Here is a 22118-nt window from a genome sequence, read left to right as displayed (position 1 = left end):
TGAAACATAAACCAAAGCAAGAAACCAACGTTTTTTGTCAAATGTTACTAAAACACAAGCGCGCCAAATTCAAACGAATTACAATCATTGTTGAACGCTCTGTATATTATTTTAAAGTGTTTACATTTAAAATGTAAAATTAAATCATAAACATAACCATAAAATTCTTGGGTTGATATTATTTAGGAATTATTTATAAATTAAACAAACAAAGGAAAAGGTGGTTATTGTAATAAAGTTAACGAGTTTTTGGCGTGAGTACAAAATGAAATTAACTCCGTTTAATTAAAACGTTTTCAATAAGCATAGTGGATGAGAAATATCATGAGAAAGTCCAATTACATTTCTTTGAATAGGAATTATAATCGATAAAGGGTATAAAAGGTTCAACTTTTTAATTAAGTTTTAGTTCCATTACAGTTTCAGAACTGAAAACGAAATACGTTAAAAAAATGTATGGGATGCTTTTAGAAAGTATCCAACATTTCATACAATTAGAATATGGGGAAGAGATGTGGTTTAAAGTGGTTGAAATGGCTGGGTGTAAACACTCCGTTTTTAACACACACCAAGTTTATCCAGACTCTGTAATGGAAAAGTTAGCGTTAAGTTGTGCAAAAGTAACTAGCGCCACCAGCGATAATTTTATGAATTTTTTCGGCCGCTGTTTCGTCCGGTACTTTTCTAATTTAGGTTACGATATCACCATAAGAAGTACTGGGCGCTATTTCACCGATTTTTTGCAAAGTGTCGATAATATTCATTCACAATTCTGTTTTACTTACCCTAAAATGAAAAGCCCTTCGATTTACGTCACTGATATCGATAATGATGGTTGCGTTTTGGTTTATCGAAGTGGCAGGCAAGGATTTACGCATTACGTTATGGGTAATTACAGAAAACTGTAATTTCAAAATAAATAAAAGATTAAGTCGGTATCACTTTTTAGGTTTACTGCAACAAATTGCAAAAGATTTTTTTCATCTTAAATTAAAATTAAGCGTTATGGAACGGATTAGTTCAGCAAATGGGTCTAGAAATATGATCGTCGTTAAATATCGATTAGATTTCGACAATTCCGAATACGTAATAATTTTTTTTTTTTTAATTTAAATAAATAAAAATATTTTTTAGATGTTGGATAAATTCCGGAAGGAAGAACATTTAGAAACAACTCAATTATCGACATTTCCAGCTTACATTCTTTTAGAATTATTCCCTTTTGCGATCTTAATTAATAAAGAAATGAAAATTATGGCCGCGGGAGAGAAAATAACGGAAGTATGGAACGGGAAACAAAACATTTTGGGGTTATCAGTTTCAAAATATTTTCGTTTACGACGCCCTAAAGGAGTTCCATTTACATTTCAAAACGTAAATAACTTTTTTTAAATTTATTTTGAGGTTGTATGTATGTAGTTTCATGTGGGGTTGAATTCCTTCACAGCACTTAGGCCCGAGCGGGTCCTTTGTACATCCCCACAAGTTACAGTTCATTCAGGGGTCAGAAAATCTACCCAAGGTTTATTGAACGTTAATATAGAAGAGAAGCGTATGTTCTTTATTTCCGAAATTTGGAGCTTTGGGGATTTCTCTTTCCAAAGTTAGTGTAATTGTTCCTAAGATGGCGTAAGCCTTCGCAGAAAAAGTAGTTAATTGATCTGGCAAGTCAATCTGGTAGTAATCTTCAATCTCCAATGAAGGGACTTAAATCCCACGTGAAACAGTTTTCGACTCTTGAACCAATGAACAGTCCGTATATATGCAATGTGCATCCGGCCATGTATTGCTCAATCTCCTTACCTACCACACTAATCATTCCACCGTTTGATCTTAAGCATTTATATGATCCGGGGACAAATGTTATCATCGGTACCAACATTCTGACGTTATATTCATATGGTGTGCATGTCACGTATTTATTTTCTGTATAAATTTGGGATAGCAGACTTGAGTTTTGAGTAGATTTTAGCAATCAACGCGCAATTCTTTGTCAACGGCCGTGAGCAGAAGATTTGCGAAATCCTATCAACTGTGTTGATCACTAGACAATCGATTATACTAAGACTTCTAATCAGAAATGTAGTACACACACAACAGTCTTGCTCTAACTTCAATGGATGTTTCACCTGCTTCAATCGTTAAGGCGTCATTTCGGTGCCAAGCTCAATAATTAAAATCCCTAACTTAATTTTAATCAATAAATCAATTTTTTAGACTCTTTACCTTCGAAAAGTAATGTATGAAATCGAATTCATTCGAAACCCGCAAGTTTTAGAAGAAGAAGAGTTCAAAAATAGTTTTGACGAACAAAAAGAATCCGAGACAACTAAAAACGTTGGTTCAAGAAATATTTTATTAAAAGGTCAAATGAAATACATCGAAGATATTGATGCTATTGTATTTTTATGTAGCCCAATGTAAGATTTATAGTTTCAAATTGATTTATTTTAATTATATTTTTTCGTAGAATAAATGATCTGGATGAGTTACCGGAACAAGGTTTGTACTTAAACGATTTAAATAATCACGGTTTGAGTAAAGAGATGGTTTTGGCCGGATGGCAACACAATTCAAAGTTAGAAATGATGTTTGATGCCGCCGAAAACAAAGCGGATGAATTATCTAAAAGTTATGAACTATTAGACGCCTGGAAACGTAAAGGAGACGATTTATTATATTCGATGATACCGAAAACGGTTGCGGATCGTTTAAGAAAAGGAGAATCACCTTTAAGTACATGCGAAGTAATTACTATTTAGTCCCATACTTTAATTATGTCCCATCTTTTAACCATTTTTAGTCATTTAATTCGGTAACTATTTTATTTGGAGAACTCGTTGGGTTTAATTATTCAACGGTGAAGGATGCAATGGGAGTTGTTTCGCATATGAACGCGATTTTCAGTGGTTTTGATGAGCTTATGGATAAATTTCATGTTTATAAAGTAAGGTCATGTTGGTTTGGTGGCCTATCTTGCATTAAAATGATTTTTTTAGGTTGAAACTGTTGGACAGGTGTATATGGCCGTTTCCGGTGCACCGGAAGTTGATAAAAATCATGCAATAAACGTTGCAAACGTTTCCATTGCGATGTTAAAAAAAATCAAAGAAATTTTAGGGAATTCTAGTAATGTGGACGTTCGAATTGGTTTGTATGAATTTACAAAAAAAATACTGAATTTAGTTTATTAATCTTGATAGGAATTCATTCAGGATCTGCTGTAGCCGGAGTTGTTGGGTTAAAAGTTCCTAGATATTGCTTTTTTGGTGATAGCGTTAACACAGCTTCAAGAATGCAATCTACAAGTTTGGTAAAAGAAATTTAACTTGCTTAAATAAATTTAAAATGAACTTTATTTAAGCCTGGTAAAATAAATATATCAAAAACTACAAAAGAATTGTTATCGAACGAGAAATACTCAACGGAAAAACGAGGAATGGTTAAAGTTAAAGGAAAAGGTGAAATGGAAACCTTCTGGTTATTAGAGATTATTAAATAAATAAAACGAGTTTCGAATTAATTTAAATTAATTAATTTCGTCATAAATAAATAAAAAATTACTGGCAATAACACGAACCTTTGGTATTACTTTCAATCCAAGTAATATACCTGTTGACGCGAGTATAAACACCAGGATAATCTTTCAATGCGCATCCTTCACCCCAAGAAACAATCCCTAAAAGATAACCTTTAAAAAACACCCCAAACACACGAATCTTTTTATTATTATTACCAACTACTTCATGTCTACGTCCTTCGGGTACATGAAGCGGTCCCCCACTATCACCTTGACAAGAATCTTTCATCCCTTTGGGATATCCGGCACACAACATATTCTCAGTAATTCTGTCGCGATTATACGCTGTACTTCTACATTCATTTAATGATAAAATCGGAACTTTCACTTCTCGGAGTTTATTTGAAACTGAACCGTGAGATTCGGTTGCACCCCAACCCACAACGGTGCCTAAAAATTAGGTTAAAATATTTTTTAATTTTTATTTAAGTATTTATAACTCACCAATTTTCCCTGTAAATGTTTCACCCCTTCTCGGCAAACAAACCGGTCTTAATAAATCCCCAAAAGCAACTCTTTCATCTAATTTTAACAAAGCGATATCGTTATTGTAGGTTGTTCCAACATTGTAATTTGAGTGTTTAAAAATCGTTTGAACACCCCTTGTTATTATATCAGATTCGGACGTTGTTGAGCGATCGTGATCGAGTAAAATCACTTTTAAACGTTCTTTAGAGAAACCGGTTACGCAATGTGATGCTGTTAAAATATATTGGTCGTTTATTAGTGAACCGCCGCAATAAAAACGGCCGTTATAAGTTAAATAAGCTACCCATGGGTAAGCATTAACTTGTGTTACTACTCCACCGACGATTCTTGTATGTTTATAATTTATTCCACAACCTAAAAAATCAGTTTTTAATTTTACAATGTAGATTATTTGTTGTTTTCTTCCACCGGTTGAGTTTTGGAGTTCGAATTTAAGTTAATTTAAGTTAAGATTTTTTATGAAATGTCCAAGTGAAAGGTGATGTTTTTCTGCAATTTTATCGAAAATGTAATGAAACGAATTTGAATACAAAGATTAGAATAAAAAGTAAATAGTCCAAATTTGAAAATTTACGAAGTGTGAATTCAAATTTGAAATTAAAATAAAAATTCATAACTATTTAATGTAAGATTGGTTGCCTACACTAATTAAAAATTCAATTTTTTTGAAACTCACTACACGGTTCACATTTAACACCTTCTGTACTTGTATTAATTATTTCCCCTGGTTTTTGAGTAGTATTTGGATTATTTGGTTTAAATAATCCCAAAACCCATTCGACTAAATTTTTATCTTTATCGAAAGTTGCAGCTTCCGGTGGTTCAACCCCTTCGGGATAATCTTCCGGTTTAGTTTGATTCCGAATTGGTTTTGTGATATTAATAAATTGGGATTCAACCAAAACTTGTCCGGCTTCATACGACGGGTTAATTTTATCGCCGATAAACCACCTTGACGGCCTTAAACTGGAAGTAGTCCAACCTGGAGGAACTCCAGGTTCATGATGGACCACCAAAGAAGTTGGAATCGGACGTTTCGTTGTCCCGAAAAAAAACTTTGCATATTCAACCTTAATAAAAAAAAATAAAATAAAAGAAATATATAATTTTTTTATTTTGGTTATTTGTTACCTGAGTGTTAACCTTGAATAGAGTCCCGATGAAGAGCAAGATGTATAAAGAGAGCCTCATGATGATGATGATCTCGAATGTGCTAACGATGAAGAAGTGGTTTCGTCGGTTTTGTTACCGGAGATTAAAACCACTTCTGTTAAAACATAACAACGGAACTAAACGAACCGGAGGACAAATCGCGACGATCACGGCAACGGAGACTCTCGAACAGGAAATTAAGTAGGTAAATAGGTAAACCCAGAAAGCGTTTGGTAAAGCGCGTGGGACGTTCTGTGACGATTTTTAAATGTATACAAAAAATCTAGGTCCTTTAAAATTTAAATACTCACATTAATACTTATATATTAATAAATAAACTTATTTTCGATATCTGTTTTAAGTTGTTAAATTTCAAATTAAATTATTATATGATAATTTGCTAATTTCATTTTGACAATGACTAATGTTAATTAACTTTCAAATTAAAAGTGAAAATTTAAATGTCAAAAAATTTGTTACCAACATAAACTTAGTGTTTTTTGTTTAATCAACGTAACATCATTTTGACATGTCGCAAGTTTTAAAACTTTTTTAAAGAACTAAAATAAAAATATAATGTTAATATAAACAAAAAACATACCAGAAATCAGGTAACACCAGGGAACAAGGCTGATTATAGAAGGAACTGTCAAAATTTTAAAAAATGATAAAGACTAACTTAGACCATACATGGGACAAAAAGTGTAAAGAACTAGACACATACTTAGGAGGATCGCAAGCGTAAATGGCTTGGAGCCTAGTACGATCCTTAAAAACAAAAAGAATGAAAAATTAAATATACCACTCATATTTGTATCAGTATGGAAACAACATTATGCCAAAGACTCAGTTGATAACACAAACCCCAAAAACACATAGAGTAGAAAGCCCTGCGGTAGAACTTTTACTTCTACGTTCCTAACGTTCCTATACCTATACCTACCAAGGAGATAATGTCCAAAACTCATTTAGATTTAGGTTAGAAATGAGCATTAACGAAGAAGGACATCAATTTAAAAATATTAAATTAAAAAACTATGTTTATTTTCAAATAAGTTCAATATTAAGACTCACCAGGTTAAGAGAAAAATCATACACACCAGTGAGCTGATCGACTGGTTTATTACCCAACCGGCAATAAAGGAGCGGCTCCTAGTAAGGGTAGTCTCGGTCCACGGTACCATAAATTTAACTGTCATTTCATTTTCGTTAATTTTTGTCCTAAATAATAAATAAATCGCATTTTTTTGCTGCGAATTTACTTTTCGATGACTCCCACATCATATGGTATAGGAATCGTTAAAAAATAGAACCATAAATTTCGTCATTTTTGCAAATTATTCGCAAACCGTGCAATAAACAATTTATTTGACATGATCACCACCTGGCCATGTAGGGTGGCTTAATATGTACATCTCGAATTTGGAGTTTCTATCTTGAAATTTAGACGTCAAAAAAGTCTATACGAAAACCGATGGGACATCTGTATAATAACGAGATAATTCTAAAACCCAGAAAAAATAATCTCCACTTAGATTATTACAGCATGTAATTTTAGTTCCTGTCTGTTTCAAAATCGAAGTAATAAGCGTAAAATTAGATAATAAAGGTATGATACAATAAATATGGCTATTTTATTACAAAGAGAAAATTACAACAAATCAGTTTCAATACGATTATATCGGGATAAAAATAAATTTGGAACATTTTTATTATTAAATTTAAAAAATTGATAGGTCCTAAATTAAATGTCACATATTTGAGGTTAATGTCTATTAAATAGAAATAATTTACATTTTATGTAAACTCAAGTGTAAATATTAAATTTAGCGGTCCAATGTCAGATAAGTGGGCTAAATTGCGAAATAATCACCTTGTGTGCATCAAAGGGCAGGTGATTTTACCATTTTTTTATAGGTTAACAAGATAACGAATGCAAATAATTATTAAAAGATGACCTTACCGCGGGTCGCCCCATATTTATTAATTAAATAAATTTAAAGGTCACATCCTACTAAATATTTAAAATTATATGCATAATCATAAAACGTCAAAATTTCAAAAAAATTTCCATCATACCCAGTTTATTTTTATTTGGGGCGCTTTTATTATAATGTTTTGTTTATAAATTGAAAAAAAGCTCATAAATCATTATCAAATTAGGTTACGTCGCAGCTTTTTCAATCGACGGTTACGCCATCTGTACCCAATTTTCCAAGTGCACAACCTCCATCTCGACGATTGCGTAAATGTGTCATTTTAGTAGTGCACACAATCCTAACCTTGAATTGGCCCCGGAAAAATCGTCCCAAGGCATCCTCCCACCCCAGCAACCACAATTTAACCATGGAAATTCGTAAAACAATTCACAATTTACAGGTAAGTACGATTAGTATAAAAGAACATCAACGCTTGTTTTTTATTATCAGGTTAATGCTAACGTTTTTTATAAAAACATAACCTTACTTTTATAAAAAGTTACTTAAATTATAAAAAAAGATGTTGTCACGGGTCATTTTTACCGTTTTTGTGGTGATTTTCGTTTGTGAAGGGGTCCCACTTAAGGTATTGTTAACATTTTTTTAAAAAATTTAAAAAAATTCTTTTTTTGATATTTTAGAATATCATCAGATCAAAAAGAAACACTTTTAACGAATTTGGTTTCAACTACGATTGCGATTGTAGTAAGTTTCAACGACTTAAAATTTTTTTTCGTTCATTCATATTTCAATGTGTCATTGTCAACTTGCAAATCACATAACCTTAAACTAAAAAACAATTCAAAGCCTACGTGATCCTTTGAATCAATCATTTTTCAATGTCGACCCACTTCACGTCAAAAAAATTACCAACCTAAAATTTAAAAATATATTTCATTTAGAATGCGGTGTTACCAATCGTCAAATGAGAGTGGTTAACGGCGAACAATCCCGACCGCACGAATTTCCATGGTTGGTAGGACTGTATAGACGCGGCGAATATTATTGTGGCGGCGCTTTGATCACTTCCAAACATATTTTAACAGCGGCTCATTGCGTAAAAGGGTAAATTATAATAATTGTAGTAATTTTAAATTAACTGTTATTGGTTTTAGATTTAACGTGAAAGATATATCGGTTGTTTTGGGAGATCACGATCGCGAAGAAACAAACAGATTGTCCACTATTGAAGTAAGAAATGCAAAAAAGATGAAACCACACGAAAGATATGATAGTAATAGTTTTAATAATGATATTGCGTTAATTGAATTAGATGGAAATGTTGAGTATGGTGATAAAATTCAAAGTATTTGCTTACCGATGACCGGTTAGGAAAAAAAATGTTGACGTTTAACATAGCCTCAAATTAAAATGTTTTTTTATAGATTCTGGAGATTATTCTGGCCTTCCAGGAGTTGTTGCAGGTTGGGGGCGACTTGGTGAAAATATGGATACTTCAAGAACAGTAAAAAAGGCGATTGTTCCGATATGGGCTCAAAGTGATTGCTACAATTCGGGATATGGTGAACAAAAATTATCCGAAAATATGTTTTGTGCTGGATACATTGATGGGAAATCGGATGCTTGTCGAGTAAATCATCAAATAATAATTAAAAATTGAATTAATATACATATTTCAATTTTAGGGTGATAGTGGTGGTCCATTGAACGTAAAAACGCCTTTAGGATATACTGAGGTTATTGGAATTGTTTCTTGGGGTCGAGGATGCGCCAGACCAAATCTACCAGGGATTTACACAAAAGTTATTAATTATTTAGACTGGATTGGCGATAATATCAAAGGAGAATGCGTTTGTCCCCCACCACAGGGAAAAGGGGTCAATTTTAATTGATTATGGGGGTTAAATTGAAACTAGTCATTACCAAATGTTCTACATATAGTTTTATATATGTTTACTTTAATTTATTCATATAAATAAAAAGTAATTTATAGTCAATTAAACTGAAAAGCCTTTCTATGAATGCGACCGAATTGGCCAATTAAGCATGTCGGGCGCCATCTAGTGTTCTATATAAAAGACGACGCGTTGCCGAAACGCCTTCATTTCTCCTTCAAGGTTACTTTCTTCTTGACGAAGTCACAGAGTTTCTGATCCAGTGAGAGTTTGAAATCGGCAAAGTGAAAACACCTGTGATAATAAACAATACTTGACAATAACAAATTTGTTTTCTAAATAAAAATTTAAGATTTAATTCAAAAATTTTTAAATGAAAAGTGAAACGATGATTTTTTTGTTGGTGTTAGTGATTCCGGTCAGTTGTACTAGTCAAAGTGAAAATAACCGAGAGGTGAGGTGAATTTAAAATTAGTTACAAAAAAAATAACCTCTTATTTTAAGAAAATTGGAAAGTTTTCTCCCAAAAAGTAAAAAAATCTCTATTTTTCTAGACCCATTTATCCAACACAATCTACAACATTTCCACAAATCGAACGGGAAAGTTTCTTTTTAACGACCTCTTCAATTTAGCATCAACTTTAACGGGCGCTGCACCGTCGATTGATGACGAAGAAGATTACAGCGAAGATGATGGTTTTAAAGGAAAAAATTGCAGTTGCGGTTGTAAAATTTTTCTTAAATAAACTATTTCTTAAATGCTTTTTTGTAATTCGCGATGTAAGCTATTACAGTACTCAAACGGGTGCTGTAATAAGACTCCTTACATCATCGGATGCTGTAATGAGATTTTAGTAACATTTTATGGAACCAGTTCAAGTTGGTGACATTTAGTCATTAATTTCTCTAGTTATCAATGTGACAATGTTTGTCTATGGATGTTTAAACACGTTCTTAGCATCGAATGTAAGGTCCACAATAATGAGGACATTAAACTCTGAGCAATTTCTCTTATTTTGGGAGGTGTATATGAAACATTTTTGTCGGGTGAATACATTTTGTGTTTTGACAGTTTCTAATTGTCAATTCAAATTTCTATTTTCAAGTGTTACCAACTGCTACATACCTATTTCCCGACATTGTCATTTTGTCCATTTATTTTATTTTTGAGAAAAAAAAAAGAATAAAAACGCGAATTACAAAAAATCGCATAAAAAACATGTTTCATAAGACTTAAAGCATTCATTCATTAAAAAACTCGTGGCTTCGCCTCTCGTTTTTCAGCGCGTATTGGTCTAAACCTAATAGACTGCCTAAGTCGGATGTAACAGAGGTGGGCGGAGCTTATACTGACTCCAAACAATTTCGTTGCTAACCACAGTTGCTAAGATAAATCGCCAAAAAATGTCATTTGAAATGTCATCACTTACAAGGGGACCACCAGACGTGTGACCCTCCGATTTTGAAAAAATTTGGTGTAAGGGTAGGAAATTATATTTAAACCTTATTGGTGAAGTACTATTATTAGACGCCTAGTCATTTTGGAGAAAATAAATTTTAAAAATTTTGAAATTTTAAGTTTCGTGAAATGCGTCTAGTCAACCCTATTGGTTTTACGCTCGTGGCAACAGGTCCGGCAGCTGAGCTAGTTAAGGCGCTAGTTACAGACTGGATGCCCCGAGTTCGCGCCTCGGTAACGGCGTTTTTTTTTTTTTTAATTATAAATTTATTTTTACGTTAAGTCGTAATATGGTAAAGTACTGTGAGGTAATATAACACAAAAAACCTTTTTTCTACACCCACATGTATATGTATATGTTCTGTTTTCTGCACAATTGACATAACAAATTACTTTTGAGAAATACTACGAAAAACACGCATTCTTTGTGTAAATACCAAGAGTAAACATATAAGAGTTAAGGAAAGTACAGAAATATATATATATATATATATATATATATATATTCAAGAACCCTTCTACCATTTAATGGTATAGGGCATCACAAATTTATAAAAAAGACATTTTATTTATACTCACATCAATGTGGCAGGTAAGCAATTGTTAGGGTGATATATATCATAAAAACATTGAAAACATAAATTTTCGTAGCACACTGCGCACCTTAATAGAGTAGGGTTTTTACAAGAGCACGGTTTTTTTAGAACATTAGAATTAAAGCATACTTCATTCACATTTAAAAAGACCTCTCTATCATCAGTTAGTTTTGATGCAAACCAAGCATATCTTAACATATTGTTAAAAACAGATGCTGACAACTGATGATGTACAAGAGAGTGAATTTTTATACAATCTTCTCTCCCCGAAATTTGATTCCTGGGGAGGCCAAACAAATCCATCCTTATATGATGACATTTTTAAGGACGATAATCACCATTCAATTTGTACGTTAAAAGTGATTCCTGCAAGATGTACTCCCCTCTGCCAACCTTGTGATGTTTATTTTTATAGACAAGTTAAGAACTTCATCAAACGGCTTCAAAATTGTTCCGCTTTGATAGAAAAAAAGCGAGAAATTTCGGGGAGAGAAGATTGTATAAAAATTCACTCTCTTGTACATCATCAGTTGTCAGCATCTGTTTTTAACAATATGTTAAGGTATGCTTGGTTTGCATCAAAACTAACTGATGATAGAGAGGTCTTTTTATATGTGAATGAAGTGTGCTTTAATTCTAATGTTCTAAAAAAACCGTGCTCTTGTAAAAACCCTACTCTATTAAGGTGCGCAGTGTGCTACGAAAATTTATGTTTTCAATGTTTTTATGATATATATCACCCTAACAATTGCTTACCTGCCACATTGATGTGAGTATAAATAAAATGTCTTTTTTATAAATTTGTGATGCCCTATACCATTAAATGGTAGAAGGGTTCTTGAATATATATATATATATATATATATATATATATATATATTTCTGTACTTTCCTTAACTCTTATATGTTTACTCTTGGTATTTACACAAAGAATGCGTGTTTTTCGTAGTATTTCTCAAAAGTAATTTGTTATGTCAATTGTGCAGAAAACAGAACATATACATATACATGTGGGTGTAGAAAAAAGGTTTTTTGTGTTATATTACCTCACAGTACTTTACCATATTACGACTTAACGTAAAAATAAATTTATAATTAAAAAAAAAAAAAACGCCGTTACCGAGGCGCGAACTCGGGGCATCGAGTCTGTAACTAGCGCCTTAACTAGCTCAGCTGCCGGACCTGTTGCCACGAGCGTAAAACCAATAGGGTTGACTAGACGCACTTCACGAAACTTAAAATTTCAAAATTTTTAAAATTTATTTTCTCCAAAATGCCTAGGCGTCTAATAATAGTACTTCACCAATAAGGTTTAAATATAATTTCCTACCCTTACACCAAATTTTTTCAAAATCGGAGGGTCACACGTCTGGTGGTCCCCTTGTTAGTTTATTTTATTTTAACACTAATGGAAAATTGCATATGGTGATTTACCGTTACGTAAAACGCGTCACCTAAAATGACCAGTTTCAAATTGCAATAACGTTTGAACGTATTGCTCGATTTGAATAAGGTTTTTTTTATTTGAAAGGTCTACTTTTTGCCAATATTTCTCTTTTCAATTTCAGTAATGATGAATAACGCTAATGCGTGTTTTCTTCCTACACGTTAAAGCTTGCTGTGGGTTACACCAACAAAAGAAATTAATTTTAAACACAAGGAGCTCTTAGTTTCGTTTGTTCTGATCACTTCTGTTTTTTGTTAAAGTTGCTATTGTTGTTAACACCAAAGTTACAAGCTCTAAAGGATAACGCAGCTTCGAGAGAGCGTTTAGAGAAGAGCAGAACGTTATGCTCAGTGCAAAGTCTCTGAAAGGGTACAATACCAGGGAGGATCTGTAATGGTTTGGGGGGGCATCCACTTCGAAGCACGTGGCTCGGTATATTGTAGACATTTTTGGCTGAACACGTGGTTTCCTTCGGTCCATTTACTGGTGACAACTGCTTCTTCATGCACGATAATTCACGTACAGCCCGCATAGTGTCCCAATACCTTGATAATTTGGATATCAGCAGAATGGAATGGCCTGCACGTAGCCCTGATTTAAACCCTATAGAACACATGTGGGATATGCTAGGGAAACGAGTTAGAGCCCGTGGTGCCGCTATACAAACGCTAGATGATCTTCGAATAGCGCTAGAAGAAGAGTGAAACCAGATTCCCCGAAATGACCTGATTCGAATTATGTCTTGAAAGATGAGGGATACCATTCAAACGAGGGTAGGAAATACGCGTTATTAACATTTTGTTTGATTTTCTTGTCACAGTGTGGTCTACCCTTTGCCAATATTTCAAATAAAAAAAATCTTATTCAAATCGAGCAATACGTTCAAAAGTTATTGCACGTTCATCATTTTAGGTGATGCGTTTTTTATGAAGCTGAGCGTATTTTGATCGAATTTTATCTTAAAATTTTATTATTTTTTTTTAGAATGTGGTTTTTCAAATCAAGAAAATAGAATCGTTGGTGGTCGTCCGACCGGTGTAAACAAGTACCCTTGGATAGCCAGGTTGATGTACCAGGGTCATTACCACTGCGGAGCCTCGTTATTGAGTGAAGATTACGTTCTGACTGCCGCGCATTGCGTTAGAAAGTGAGAACGAACGACATAAAAAAGAACTTTCCCTTTGAGGACAAATAAAAACGATAAATTTTTTTTAAGATTAAAACGAAGTCAGATAAAAATCGTTTTGGGGGATCACGATTTAACGACGACGAACGAAACGATGGCTAAAATGCGATCGGTTGCCGCTATAATAAAACATCGAAATTTCGATTCGAACTCTTACAATCACGATATAGCGTTGTTAAAGTTACGAAAATCGGTTGTTTTTACGAAAAATATTAAACCGATTTGTTTGCCAGGAAGTAAAATTTAAAGAAATTTTTTTAATATTTCCATTAACAATTTTTTTGTAGATCTAAATGATCCCTCGGGTAAAACGGGAACTGTTATAGGTTGGGGTCGAACCGCAGAAGGTGGCGGATTACCCTCGGTTGTTCAAGAAGTACAAGTTCCGATTTTAACGCAACAACAATGTCGAGCAATGAAGTATAGATCATCAAGAATTACGAATTACATGTTATGCGCGGGTCGGGGATCCCACGATTCTTGCCAAGGAGATTCGGGTGGGCCTTTAATCATCAATAATGGGGAAAGATATGAAATTGCTGGTAAGAAACAATTCTTTCTTATGTAAAAGTTTGATTTCACTTTAAAATTAAATTTTAATGAGAGAAAGTTATCGTAAATTGTACTGAGGAAATTGATTTCTAAAATAAAACAATAAAATTAAATTTTTTTAATAAGTCATTTTTGACATTCGATTTTTATGTCGATTTACGAAATAGGATACGTTCTTTAATCAATTTAATTTGATTTTAATTTATGGCTAACTTCACTTTGATTTTGATTTTATTGACATTCACTGATTAAAAAAGAAAAATTTTAGGTATTGTTTCATGGGGTGTCGGTTGTGGTAGACCTGGTTACCCGGGAGTTTACACCAGGGTTGGCAAATATATAAATTGGTTAAAATATAATTTAGAAGATAGTTGTTTGTGTTCATAATTAAAAAAAATATATTAATTTATTATTATACATACATAGATTATTTGTTACCTTTATAATAAAAAAAAATAAATCTTTTCGACGTTGTTTTGTACTCAAAATGAATAAAAAAGTGTTTTAGAAACTAAAAGGTTAAATAAAACAGTCGATAAAAAGAGGATTTAAAAAAACCGAAAACCAGTCATCTTTTAGTGGCAATTATGTTTCAGGTGACCTTTACGTCGTCAAAATTTTGAAAGTCAACCAGTCATTGACTTTTCTATTTGTTTTCATAGATTTATTTACAAAAAAAATCCCCCAACAACAATTTCTTTATTTAAATCAAAAGTTATTAAGACAAAGTTTCAACTTAATAATTAAAATGTAAAACGGTGCAATGTACTTTCGTGTTATGGCCATCGTGTTTCAAGTTCAAGTTCGACGTAAAGAGTGGCAACAGTGGTTTCGAGACGTCGTTGTCGCCTTCGTCTTCTTGTTCGCATCGTCTTTAAGCAGAATTTAACAAATAGCCGGACCAGTTTTTCACTTCAGTGTCAACTGGAACGTTAACAACAAAGCCTCGCGTGCAAATCAATTTACTCAATTCAATAAAAAAAATTGTTTCACAAAAAATAATTGTGCCACCATGGAGATATGGAAGATTTTGTATTTACTTTTTGGAACGTTTACACTTTTAGCAGAACGAATCGTAAGTATTCCATAATTTTTAATGTTTTTAAATTAAACTCTTCGCTTCCTTGCGTCTTTTTGTGGTGGTTATCGACGAAAAAGAACCGTTAGGTATTTCTTTATATAGGTTGTTGTTTTAAATAACCGTTGGATCCGATTTGGATTGACTGAGTAATCTTCATATATTTTATTTTATTTTCATTGGAGCCTTTATGTTTTTAAAAAATTTAAAATTTTATTTATTTCTAGGTTGCCCAAATTAAACCACAACAAAACCCAACTTTTCTTCGTTTAGGTTCTTTCGGAAATCAACCACCACCACGTCATGATACACCAGCCTCATCTTGTGACTGTTGTAAGTATTAAAATTTTGACTTTTCTCGCTGTCATTTTAAACGTCACAAATGTCATTGTAATGTTTAAATCTCAAAACCTTTCTGCATGAGATTTTATTAAGAACACTGTTGGAACGGATTGAAACTTGTAGGACCCGTGTGACGATGGCAACAAACTTTTACCCGTTATTTCCTATCTACTTTCTTCGCTGATATTTGCCTTATTATTAGAGATAGCGAAAAACTAAACGCACCATTTGAAATAATTCTTTCTCTGTTTAAAACCGGGGTTTCGTCTGCCCATAAGTTGACACTAAGATCAATAAAAAATGAAGAATACCGCTCTGTACTTAAAATAGCACAAAATTACCAAACTTCAAACCCTTATGCAATTGTTATCAAACCGAATTTTAAAATACTGTTATCACAGTCGGATAACTCCAGGTTTTCGTCGGTTAATGTCTATCGGCGTCATGCTTAAATCACCCTTAATATACATCCCTACACGTAGAAACGCTTAATTGCACTTCCTCTAAATAACTTTCTTATGTGATAGGAGGAAAACTATAGAAGTATATCTATCTTGTCTAAAATTTTCTGCTCTTTCTCATGATGTATAACACGCCGCGATCACGCACTTGCACAAGCACGCTTTTGGTCAAAAACTACTAAATTCACACATTTTAGCCACTTTTATTAAATCTTGTTCGGGTCGATAACTTTCTTATATGACCAGGACAAAACTCTAGAACCATATCTATCTTATCGAACATTTTCTGCTCTTTCTAATGGCGTATAACGTGTGAGTTACTAAATTCACTCGTTTTTGACCAAAAGTGTGCTTGTGTAAGTGCGCGATCGCCGCGTGTTATACATCATTAGACAGAGCAGAAAGTTTTAGATAAGATAGATATACTTGTATAGTTTTTCTCCAATCACATAAATAAATTGTTTATAAGATCGGTTCCTACAAGTTTCAATCCGTTCCAACAGCGCAGCGTTGACAAATTGTACGCGCTCACGAACGCGTGCACGACCGAACATGCAAATGAACGAGTCAAATTTGTGCGGTTCAAACAAACCTATTAAAATAGCTGATATTCAACACAGCTGATCAAAAAGTAACGTCACACGAATCTAGGAAACATCAATTAATTTAAACAAAAATTGTAAATAAATTAATCATTATTTTAGCATGCGGAATAGTTAATGATGATCAAAGAATCGTCGGAGGACACACCGTAAAAGAAAATGCTTACCCATGGATGGCTAGATTATCATATTTTAATCGTTTTTATTGCGGAGGAATGCTTATAAACGATCGTTATGTTTTAACAGCAGCACACTGCGTCAAAGGGTAATTAAACCAACAAAAATTAAACAATTTTTAATCATCTTCATCTTCTTATCGTTAGATTCCTTTGGTTTTTAATAAAAGTAACCTTCGGAGAGCACGATAGATGCAACGACAACGACCGACCAGAAACCAGATTCGTTTTGCGAGCAATCGCTGGAGCTTTTAGTTTCTTAAATTTCGATAACGATATCGCTTTATTGCGGTTAAACGATCGCGTTCCAATCACGAAAAAAATCTCCCCGATTTGTCTTCCAAAATCGAAAGATAACCTTTACGTTGGGTACAAAGCGACGGCGGCCGGTTGGGGGACGTTAAAAGAAGAAGGAAAGCCATCGTGCTTATTACAAGAAGTTGAAGTGCCCGTAATCAGCAACGAAGAGTGCAGGATGACGAATTACAGTACGAAAATGATTTCGGATAATATGATGTGCGCTGGTTATCCAAAAACGGGGCAAAAAGATTCTTGTCAAGGTGATAGTGGAGGGCCTTTGATTACAAAACGACAAGACGGAAGTAGTATGTTCGAATTAATCGGTGTTGTTTCATGGGGTAATGGATGTGCAAGACCCGGTTATCCAGGCGTTTACACGCGGGTTACGCGCTATTTAGATTGGATATTGGAAAATTCGAAAGACGGGTGCTTTTGTGAAGATTAAAATTTAATTGTGATTGTATATTGTTATTAAGATAACGTAATAATAATGGATAATAATAATAATAATAAAGTGCTCACTCCAAATGTATACTCACCTTGAATTTTTTTTTCTTTCCCAAAAACCTGTTTCAAGGTGAAAATATTTAGTGTTTAGACGAACATCGACCCGAAAGAAACGTTCGTTATCCGATATGTGTAAAATAAACGTTTTTCTTCTAATTTTATTAACATTCTTTACGGTAAAAACAGCATAACCTCATTTTTTTTATTAAATTTGGTTTTTTCTAGTTTTCCACCGGAATATTTGATTTTTTATTCCCTAAATGTGTATGCAGTAAGTACTTAAAACGAAATCGTTAAAATTAACTTTATAATTAATAAAATGTAATTAATTAAAACTGTACTGTTCAGTAAACTACAACGCCATCTCTCGTTAAATCATCTAGGTTGTGGGACAACCCGGGAAAATCGAATTTTGGGTGGTCAACCAAATCAAAATGAATTTCCATGGATTGCGCAATTAATAGCGCCACAAAAAATTATTTCGGGGACATTAATAAACGATAAATACATAATAACATCGGCTAGTTTAGTTATAGGGTATTTAAACAATCACACCTAACCTCAATTTTTCATTTTGAATCATTTTTTTAGATTAACGCCTTATGATGTAAAAGTAACTCTCGGTTTTTTCGATCGGTGCACTCCGGAATCCCACACAACAAATTTTAGCGTTACTTCTATCATTATTCATCGAGATTTTAGCACAACCAACAAAATAAACGATTTATCACTCGTAAAATTGAACACCGATGTGAAATTAGATAATTATCCAACAGTTTGTCTTACTAGTAAATTCGAAAATTTTGATGGAATTGGAATTGTTTTGGGATGGAATAATAACGGTAATACAAACGGATTAGGTTATTGTAAAAGATTAAAATTAAAATTGCCGATTTTAACGTTTTTTGAATGTTTTTCAACGACAAAACGCGAATATTTCACGTCGGATAAAGGTTGTGTTGGTATTATTGGAGCGATTAGTGGTGTTTGCAAGGTTAGTGAGAAGTTTAAAAATTATCTTTTTTAATAATTAAAATTTTTAGAATGATGCTGGAGGTGGTGTTGTGGTAAAAAATAAACATGGATCTTATGAGTTGTTGGGTGAGAATTAATGAATAAAGTAAATGAATAAAATTGAATTTTCTTATTTAGGGGTTTTATCGGATGAAAATGTTTGTGGAAACCCACCAAGTACAGCTTTGTACACAAAAATATCTTCACATTTAAATTGGATAAAAGAAAACACGAACGATGCTTGTTATTGTACTAATTGAGTTTATTTGTATGAATAAAAAATAAATCTTGCCAATTGCTACTTCTAATTTACTACGCAATACAATAATTATTCATGAATTTAACTAAAATCATAATATTCTATCTTTGTACATGAAATTCTAGCTAATTTAACAATCAGTACAGCGTTAATTGTAGCAACACTGTTTACTTTTATCATAATTATTATTAAACTTTTTTATCTTAAAAATACAACAAGTATTATTGATTTCTGCCAATTGGGTTCATGATACTTCTTCTCTCAATCCTTATTTTAATTATACTCGTTAAAAATTAATCACTTATAATCTATTAATTTTTATAGAATTAAAAGTGAAGTGAGGTTAAGGTTCTAGCCGAATATAATCTAAAGCAATCTCATTTGTGTAGGTGAGAGATTGTCTTTATGTAATTAATTAAATCATTAAGAGAATTAATATAACCAAGATTTATTTATAATCACGCATTTTTTTGCATTAATCTACGACAAATCAATAATTCTTTTTACCCTGATTAAATGGAACAATTAAATTTATACATTTACTACTATAATTACATACACAGGATGTTTTGAAATACATCAATTATTATAGAAGCGAATTAATTTTCTTAACTATATATTTATTTACTTATTTATAATGGCATTTTACGATCTTAAATGCATAAGACCCAAAATATTAAAAACGAAATTCAAAAATCCAAAGGTTCCTGTCACATTTTCATTTTTTTTATTACATAATATACACATACGGCCTAAGTTACTCCTTAAAAATCTACGTGTTACGACTGGTTCGGGTGTAAACTGGCATAGATCGGGGCTGCTTTTGCTTTTGCCAGTTCGGAGGCGTTTTTAGCAACGTCTTTCAATTTGTGCGCAGCCGTCACCGTGTGTTGTGTTGTTGCGATCACGTTTTGTAAAGGAAACATATTCGTTAATACATAATTAAATCCACCCGCCTACAAAAAAAAAATGTTGGTTAATAAAAAATTATGTTCAAAAATTCAGCTAACCATCTTTGCACAATTCTTTCGAAAACGTTCATAACCAAACGCACATATTGCTTTACTAAATCCGGTCACTTGTGAATCAATCCATGCTGATCTAACCGCAATTGTTTGGCCTGGATGTGAATCACTCGCTTTATATATTACTTTCTCAGTTATACTCTAAAATATCAAAAAGTACATATTAATTGTTGTATTTATCTAATCATAGCAGGTTTAAATTACAATCAAAAAAATTAGGAGTTATGTAACCAAAAAAAATTTTTTTTTTAAGTTTTTGTAAATAAGAATATTACCATAACTTTGGTGAAACCCAAATTCCTTGTATATGTAATAAGAACTTTATTTTTTGGATCAACTGTAGATTCTTCAACGATATAAATATGAGAACCGCTAAAGAACCTTTCAGCCCATTTCGGAATGGAATTTGTTTTACTGAGCAGTCTTTTACTAATTAGTTTTCCGGCATCAACCCTCCTTACCACAGTATCCTCACTCAAAACGTGCTTACTGTAACAAATCAAATCAAAATTAAAGCAAAAATAATTGTGAAAAATTGCTTCTTAACCTGTTTGGATTAGGATATCGCCTCCAGAAGGCCTGAGCCACTTGGTCCCACGTAAAATTGAAAACGGTGGTGTTCTCGTAATACCTCGGCATAATGATGTCCCCTATCCTGGGTAAACTTGCGTCGATTTTTTAAAAATTTTAATTCACAGCGGACCGAAGTCCCATTTAATTTCGAATGTTGGCCATTACCACCGTTCGCTACGTATTGCGTTCGAACAACCCCACGTTTTTTGCTTCGTTTCGCGTAGCCGAGTACGAAATTTAGAAAGAAGGTCCTAAACCGGAGAACGGAGACGACATATCAGCTGTCATCGGTACTAAAATTTCTGACAGGACGACGACCTAACTTACCGACCTAAAAATAGAGTAACCTGACCAAAATCACGTAATACCCTGTAATACGATTTTTATGATTTAATAAAATAGTTTTTCAACTATACTACAATTAATATAGCAAAATAACCTACTTTTTTATATTTATGTTATTACGTGGCTGAATATATTTTAATTATAAACACTTTTTTGTAATTACAATTCCTTATAAAGCTAAGTGTCCTAAATTCAACAATTTACGCTTTTTCGGAGGTGAAATTTGTTGTAAACGACTATTAGGGTTACGATCCATACCTTGTTCTAAAAAGAACAGACTTCACTCAATTAAATTGAAGACGCAAAAGGGTTTAAACATAATTTACAACAATGACACGAAACTGTCGAATTATCAATAACCTAACATTCAAATTCTAAATTGCCTGTGTGTGAACGGTGTGAACTTCCTCGCATTCAACCAATCACGTGCAAAGTCAATCTGGTGACAAATTTAAAATACTCCTCCTGGTTTAAAAACAGAGTATAGTAAAAAAAAAATTCATTTAATTTTTAAGGTTGGTCATAATGACGCTGAATTGTCAAAATTAAATTATTAAAAAATGTATCTTAACCTCACTATTGAAATTCGAGCTTTAAAAATTTTTGTTTTTACTATTGACACACATAAGGCCCCGTTCACATGACAATAATCTGACGCGCGTTGATATCCAATGTATTTAAATACAACCGTTCAAAATCTGACGTGCGTCAACGTGCGTTCATGCGAACCGTGTGAACATTTGTATTTAAATACTACATACTTTGGATATCAAAGCGCGCGCTTAAAAATCGTGCGTTTGGTTATTGATCATTTTCATTAGTTTTGCGCTATTGTAGTATTTGTAAATGTATTATACTATTTAGAGTAGTATAAGTAGAAAGTAGTATAATAACCTAACATTTAGGTTCAAAGCGCTATTAAAGCTACATATAACATTGGTTACATATTTAAAATTTCAAAATAACGTATAATTAATATTTAAATAGAAATAATAGAATAATAAAAATATTATTTTTATTTAATATTTAACCTTTCAATGTCAGTGCCATCTATGAATGGGATGATGGAGGCTTTAGTCAGTGTAGGTAACCTAAATGAAACGGGAAAAACTTCTCTTTCTTGAGGCCCCCACTTTGCAC

At 32.8% G+C, this 22118-nt stretch overlaps 6 protein-coding genes across 7 annotated transcripts; 4 read left to right on the top strand and 2 right to left on the bottom strand.

Annotated features, from left to right (window-relative positions):
* The first annotated feature begins 437 nt into the window (after nucleotides 1–437).
* LOC111417020 (soluble guanylate cyclase 89Db-like) lies at nucleotides 438–9163 on the top strand. Its single transcript, XM_071195312.1, has 15 exons — nucleotides 438–888; nucleotides 950–1086; nucleotides 1135–1374; nucleotides 2218–2420; nucleotides 2471–2747; nucleotides 2804–2947; nucleotides 3000–3150; nucleotides 3204–3313; nucleotides 3365–3499; nucleotides 7721–7786; nucleotides 7842–7905; nucleotides 8103–8265; nucleotides 8316–8527; nucleotides 8586–8791; nucleotides 8847–9163. The coding sequence occupies exons 1-15, from the start codon at nucleotides 453–455 to the stop codon at nucleotides 9051–9053; spliced, it is 2751 nt and encodes a 916-aa protein (XP_071051413.1). The 5' UTR covers nucleotides 438–452; the 3' UTR covers nucleotides 9054–9163.
* LOC111417009 (trypsin-1-like) lies at nucleotides 3513–17862 on the bottom strand. Its single transcript, XM_023049152.2, has 6 exons — nucleotides 17795–17862; nucleotides 5201–5336; nucleotides 4746–5139; nucleotides 4025–4423; nucleotides 3737–3970; nucleotides 3513–3679 (listed from the first exon to the last, which is right to left on the bottom strand). Exons 2-6 carry the CDS (start codon nucleotides 5258–5260, stop codon nucleotides 3561–3563), a joined length of 1206 nt encoding a protein of 401 aa, XP_022904920.1. The 5' UTR covers nucleotides 5261–5336; nucleotides 17795–17862; the 3' UTR covers nucleotides 3513–3560.
* Nucleotides 9261–14713, top strand: LOC111417010 (trypsin-1-like). Its single transcript, XM_023049153.2, has 6 exons — nucleotides 9261–9510; nucleotides 9611–9779; nucleotides 13543–13705; nucleotides 13775–13980; nucleotides 14032–14286; nucleotides 14565–14713. The coding sequence occupies exons 1-6, from the start codon at nucleotides 9430–9432 to the stop codon at nucleotides 14681–14683; spliced, it is 993 nt and encodes a 330-aa protein (XP_022904921.1). The 5' UTR covers nucleotides 9261–9429; the 3' UTR covers nucleotides 14684–14713.
* On the top strand, nucleotides 15131–17787 carry LOC111417011 (venom protease-like). Its single transcript, XM_023049154.2, has 4 exons — nucleotides 15131–15371; nucleotides 15602–15707; nucleotides 16882–17044; nucleotides 17103–17787. The coding sequence occupies exons 1-4, from the start codon at nucleotides 15309–15311 to the stop codon at nucleotides 17698–17700; spliced, it is 930 nt and encodes a 309-aa protein (XP_022904922.2). The 5' UTR covers nucleotides 15131–15308; the 3' UTR covers nucleotides 17701–17787.
* On the top strand, nucleotides 17855–19071 carry LOC111417014 (trypsin-1-like). Of its 2 annotated transcripts, none has more exons than XM_023049159.2 (6): nucleotides 17855–17938; nucleotides 17988–18033; nucleotides 18111–18299; nucleotides 18354–18756; nucleotides 18806–18863; nucleotides 18915–19071. In XM_023049159.2, the coding sequence occupies exons 2-6, from the start codon at nucleotides 18023–18025 to the stop codon at nucleotides 19034–19036; spliced, it is 783 nt and encodes a 260-aa protein (XP_022904927.1). In that variant the 5' UTR covers nucleotides 17855–17938; nucleotides 17988–18022; the 3' UTR covers nucleotides 19037–19071. The 2 variants fall into 2 exon arrangements, with proteins under 2 accessions (XP_022904927.1, XP_022904926.2); XM_023049158.2 differs by having other exon boundaries at nucleotides 17861–17938; nucleotides 18146–18299.
* On the bottom strand, nucleotides 19015–22109 carry LOC111417015 (preli-like). Its single transcript, XM_023049160.2, has 5 exons — nucleotides 22010–22109; nucleotides 20608–20964; nucleotides 20336–20549; nucleotides 20046–20201; nucleotides 19015–19991 (listed from the first exon to the last, which is right to left on the bottom strand). The coding sequence occupies exons 2-5, from the start codon at nucleotides 20697–20699 to the stop codon at nucleotides 19815–19817; spliced, it is 639 nt and encodes a 212-aa protein (XP_022904928.1). The 5' UTR covers nucleotides 20700–20964; nucleotides 22010–22109; the 3' UTR covers nucleotides 19015–19814.
* Between the last annotated feature and the right edge of the window lie 9 nt (nucleotides 22110–22118).

The sequence above is a fragment of the Onthophagus taurus genome, chromosome 3, assembly GCF_036711975.1.
Source record: "Onthophagus taurus isolate NC chromosome 3, IU_Otau_3.0, whole genome shotgun sequence".
Lineage (NCBI taxonomy): Eukaryota > Metazoa > Arthropoda > Insecta > Coleoptera > Scarabaeidae > Onthophagus > Onthophagus taurus.
This window is presented reverse-complemented; position numbering and strand designations above follow the sequence as displayed.

What these genes read in the sequence shown, in the direction of transcription:
- LOC111417020 (XM_071195312.1), top strand. Translation starts at nt 453, where the DNA reads ATGTATGGGATGCTTTTAGAAAGTATCCAACATTTCATACAATTAGAA. An exon ending in CACCTTTAAGTACATGCGAA is followed by an intron (nt 2,748 to 2,803) that starts GTAATTACTATT and finishes AACCATTTTTAG; the next exon opens with TCATTTAATTCGGTAACTAT. An exon ending in TATTTGCTTACCGATGACCG is followed by an intron (nt 8,528 to 8,585) that starts GTTAGGAAAAAA and finishes GTTTTTTTATAG; the next exon opens with ATTCTGGAGATTATTCTGGC.
- LOC111417009 (XM_023049152.2), bottom strand. Translation starts at nt 5,260, where the DNA reads ATGAGGCTCTCTTTATACATCTTGCTCTTCATCGGGACTCTATTCAAG. An exon ending in TGTTAAATGTGAACCGTGTA is followed by an intron (nt 4,424 to 4,745) that starts GTGAGTTTCAAA and finishes CTGATTTTTTAG; the next exon opens with GTTGTGGAATAAATTATAAA. An exon ending in AACATTTACAGGGAAAATTG is followed by an intron (nt 3,971 to 4,024) that starts GTGAGTTATAAA and finishes CCTAATTTTTAG; the next exon opens with GCACCGTTGTGGGTTGGGGT.
- LOC111417010 (XM_023049153.2), top strand. Translation starts at nt 9,430, where the DNA reads ATGAAAAGTGAAACGATGATTTTTTTGTTGGTGTTAGTGATTCCGGTC. An exon ending in AAAGTGAAAATAACCGAGAG is followed by an intron (nt 9,511 to 9,610) that starts GTGAGGTGAATT and finishes CTATTTTTCTAG; the next exon opens with ACCCATTTATCCAACACAAT. An exon ending in ACCGATTTGTTTGCCAGGAA is followed by an intron (nt 13,981 to 14,031) that starts GTAAAATTTAAA and finishes ATTTTTTTGTAG; the next exon opens with ATCTAAATGATCCCTCGGGT.
- LOC111417011 (XM_023049154.2), top strand. Translation starts at nt 15,309, where the DNA reads ATGGAGATATGGAAGATTTTGTATTTACTTTTTGGAACGTTTACACTT. An exon ending in AGCCTCATCTTGTGACTGTT is followed by an intron (nt 15,708 to 16,881) that starts GTAAGTATTAAA and finishes TCATTATTTTAG; the next exon opens with CATGCGGAATAGTTAATGAT. An exon ending in GCAGCACACTGCGTCAAAGG is followed by an intron (nt 17,045 to 17,102) that starts GTAATTAAACCA and finishes TCTTATCGTTAG; the next exon opens with ATTCCTTTGGTTTTTAATAA.
- LOC111417014 (XM_023049158.2), top strand. Translation starts at nt 17,891, where the DNA reads ATGTGTAAAATAAACGTTTTTCTTCTAATTTTATTAACATTCTTTACG. An exon ending in ATTCCCTAAATGTGTATGCA is followed by an intron (nt 18,034 to 18,145) that starts GTAAGTACTTAA and finishes TAAATCATCTAG; the next exon opens with GTTGTGGGACAACCCGGGAA. An exon ending in TCGGCTAGTTTAGTTATAGG is followed by an intron (nt 18,300 to 18,353) that starts GTATTTAAACAA and finishes TCATTTTTTTAG; the next exon opens with ATTAACGCCTTATGATGTAA.
- LOC111417015 (XM_023049160.2), bottom strand. Translation starts at nt 20,699, where the DNA reads ATGCCGAGGTATTACGAGAACACCACCGTTTTCAATTTTACGTGGGAC. An exon ending in CGATATCCTAATCCAAACAG is followed by an intron (nt 20,550 to 20,607) that starts GTTAAGAAGCAA and finishes GATTTGTTACAG; the next exon opens with TAAGCACGTTTTGAGTGAGG. An exon ending in TGGGTTTCACCAAAGTTATG is followed by an intron (nt 20,202 to 20,335) that starts GTAATATTCTTA and finishes TTGATATTTTAG; the next exon opens with AGTATAACTGAGAAAGTAAT.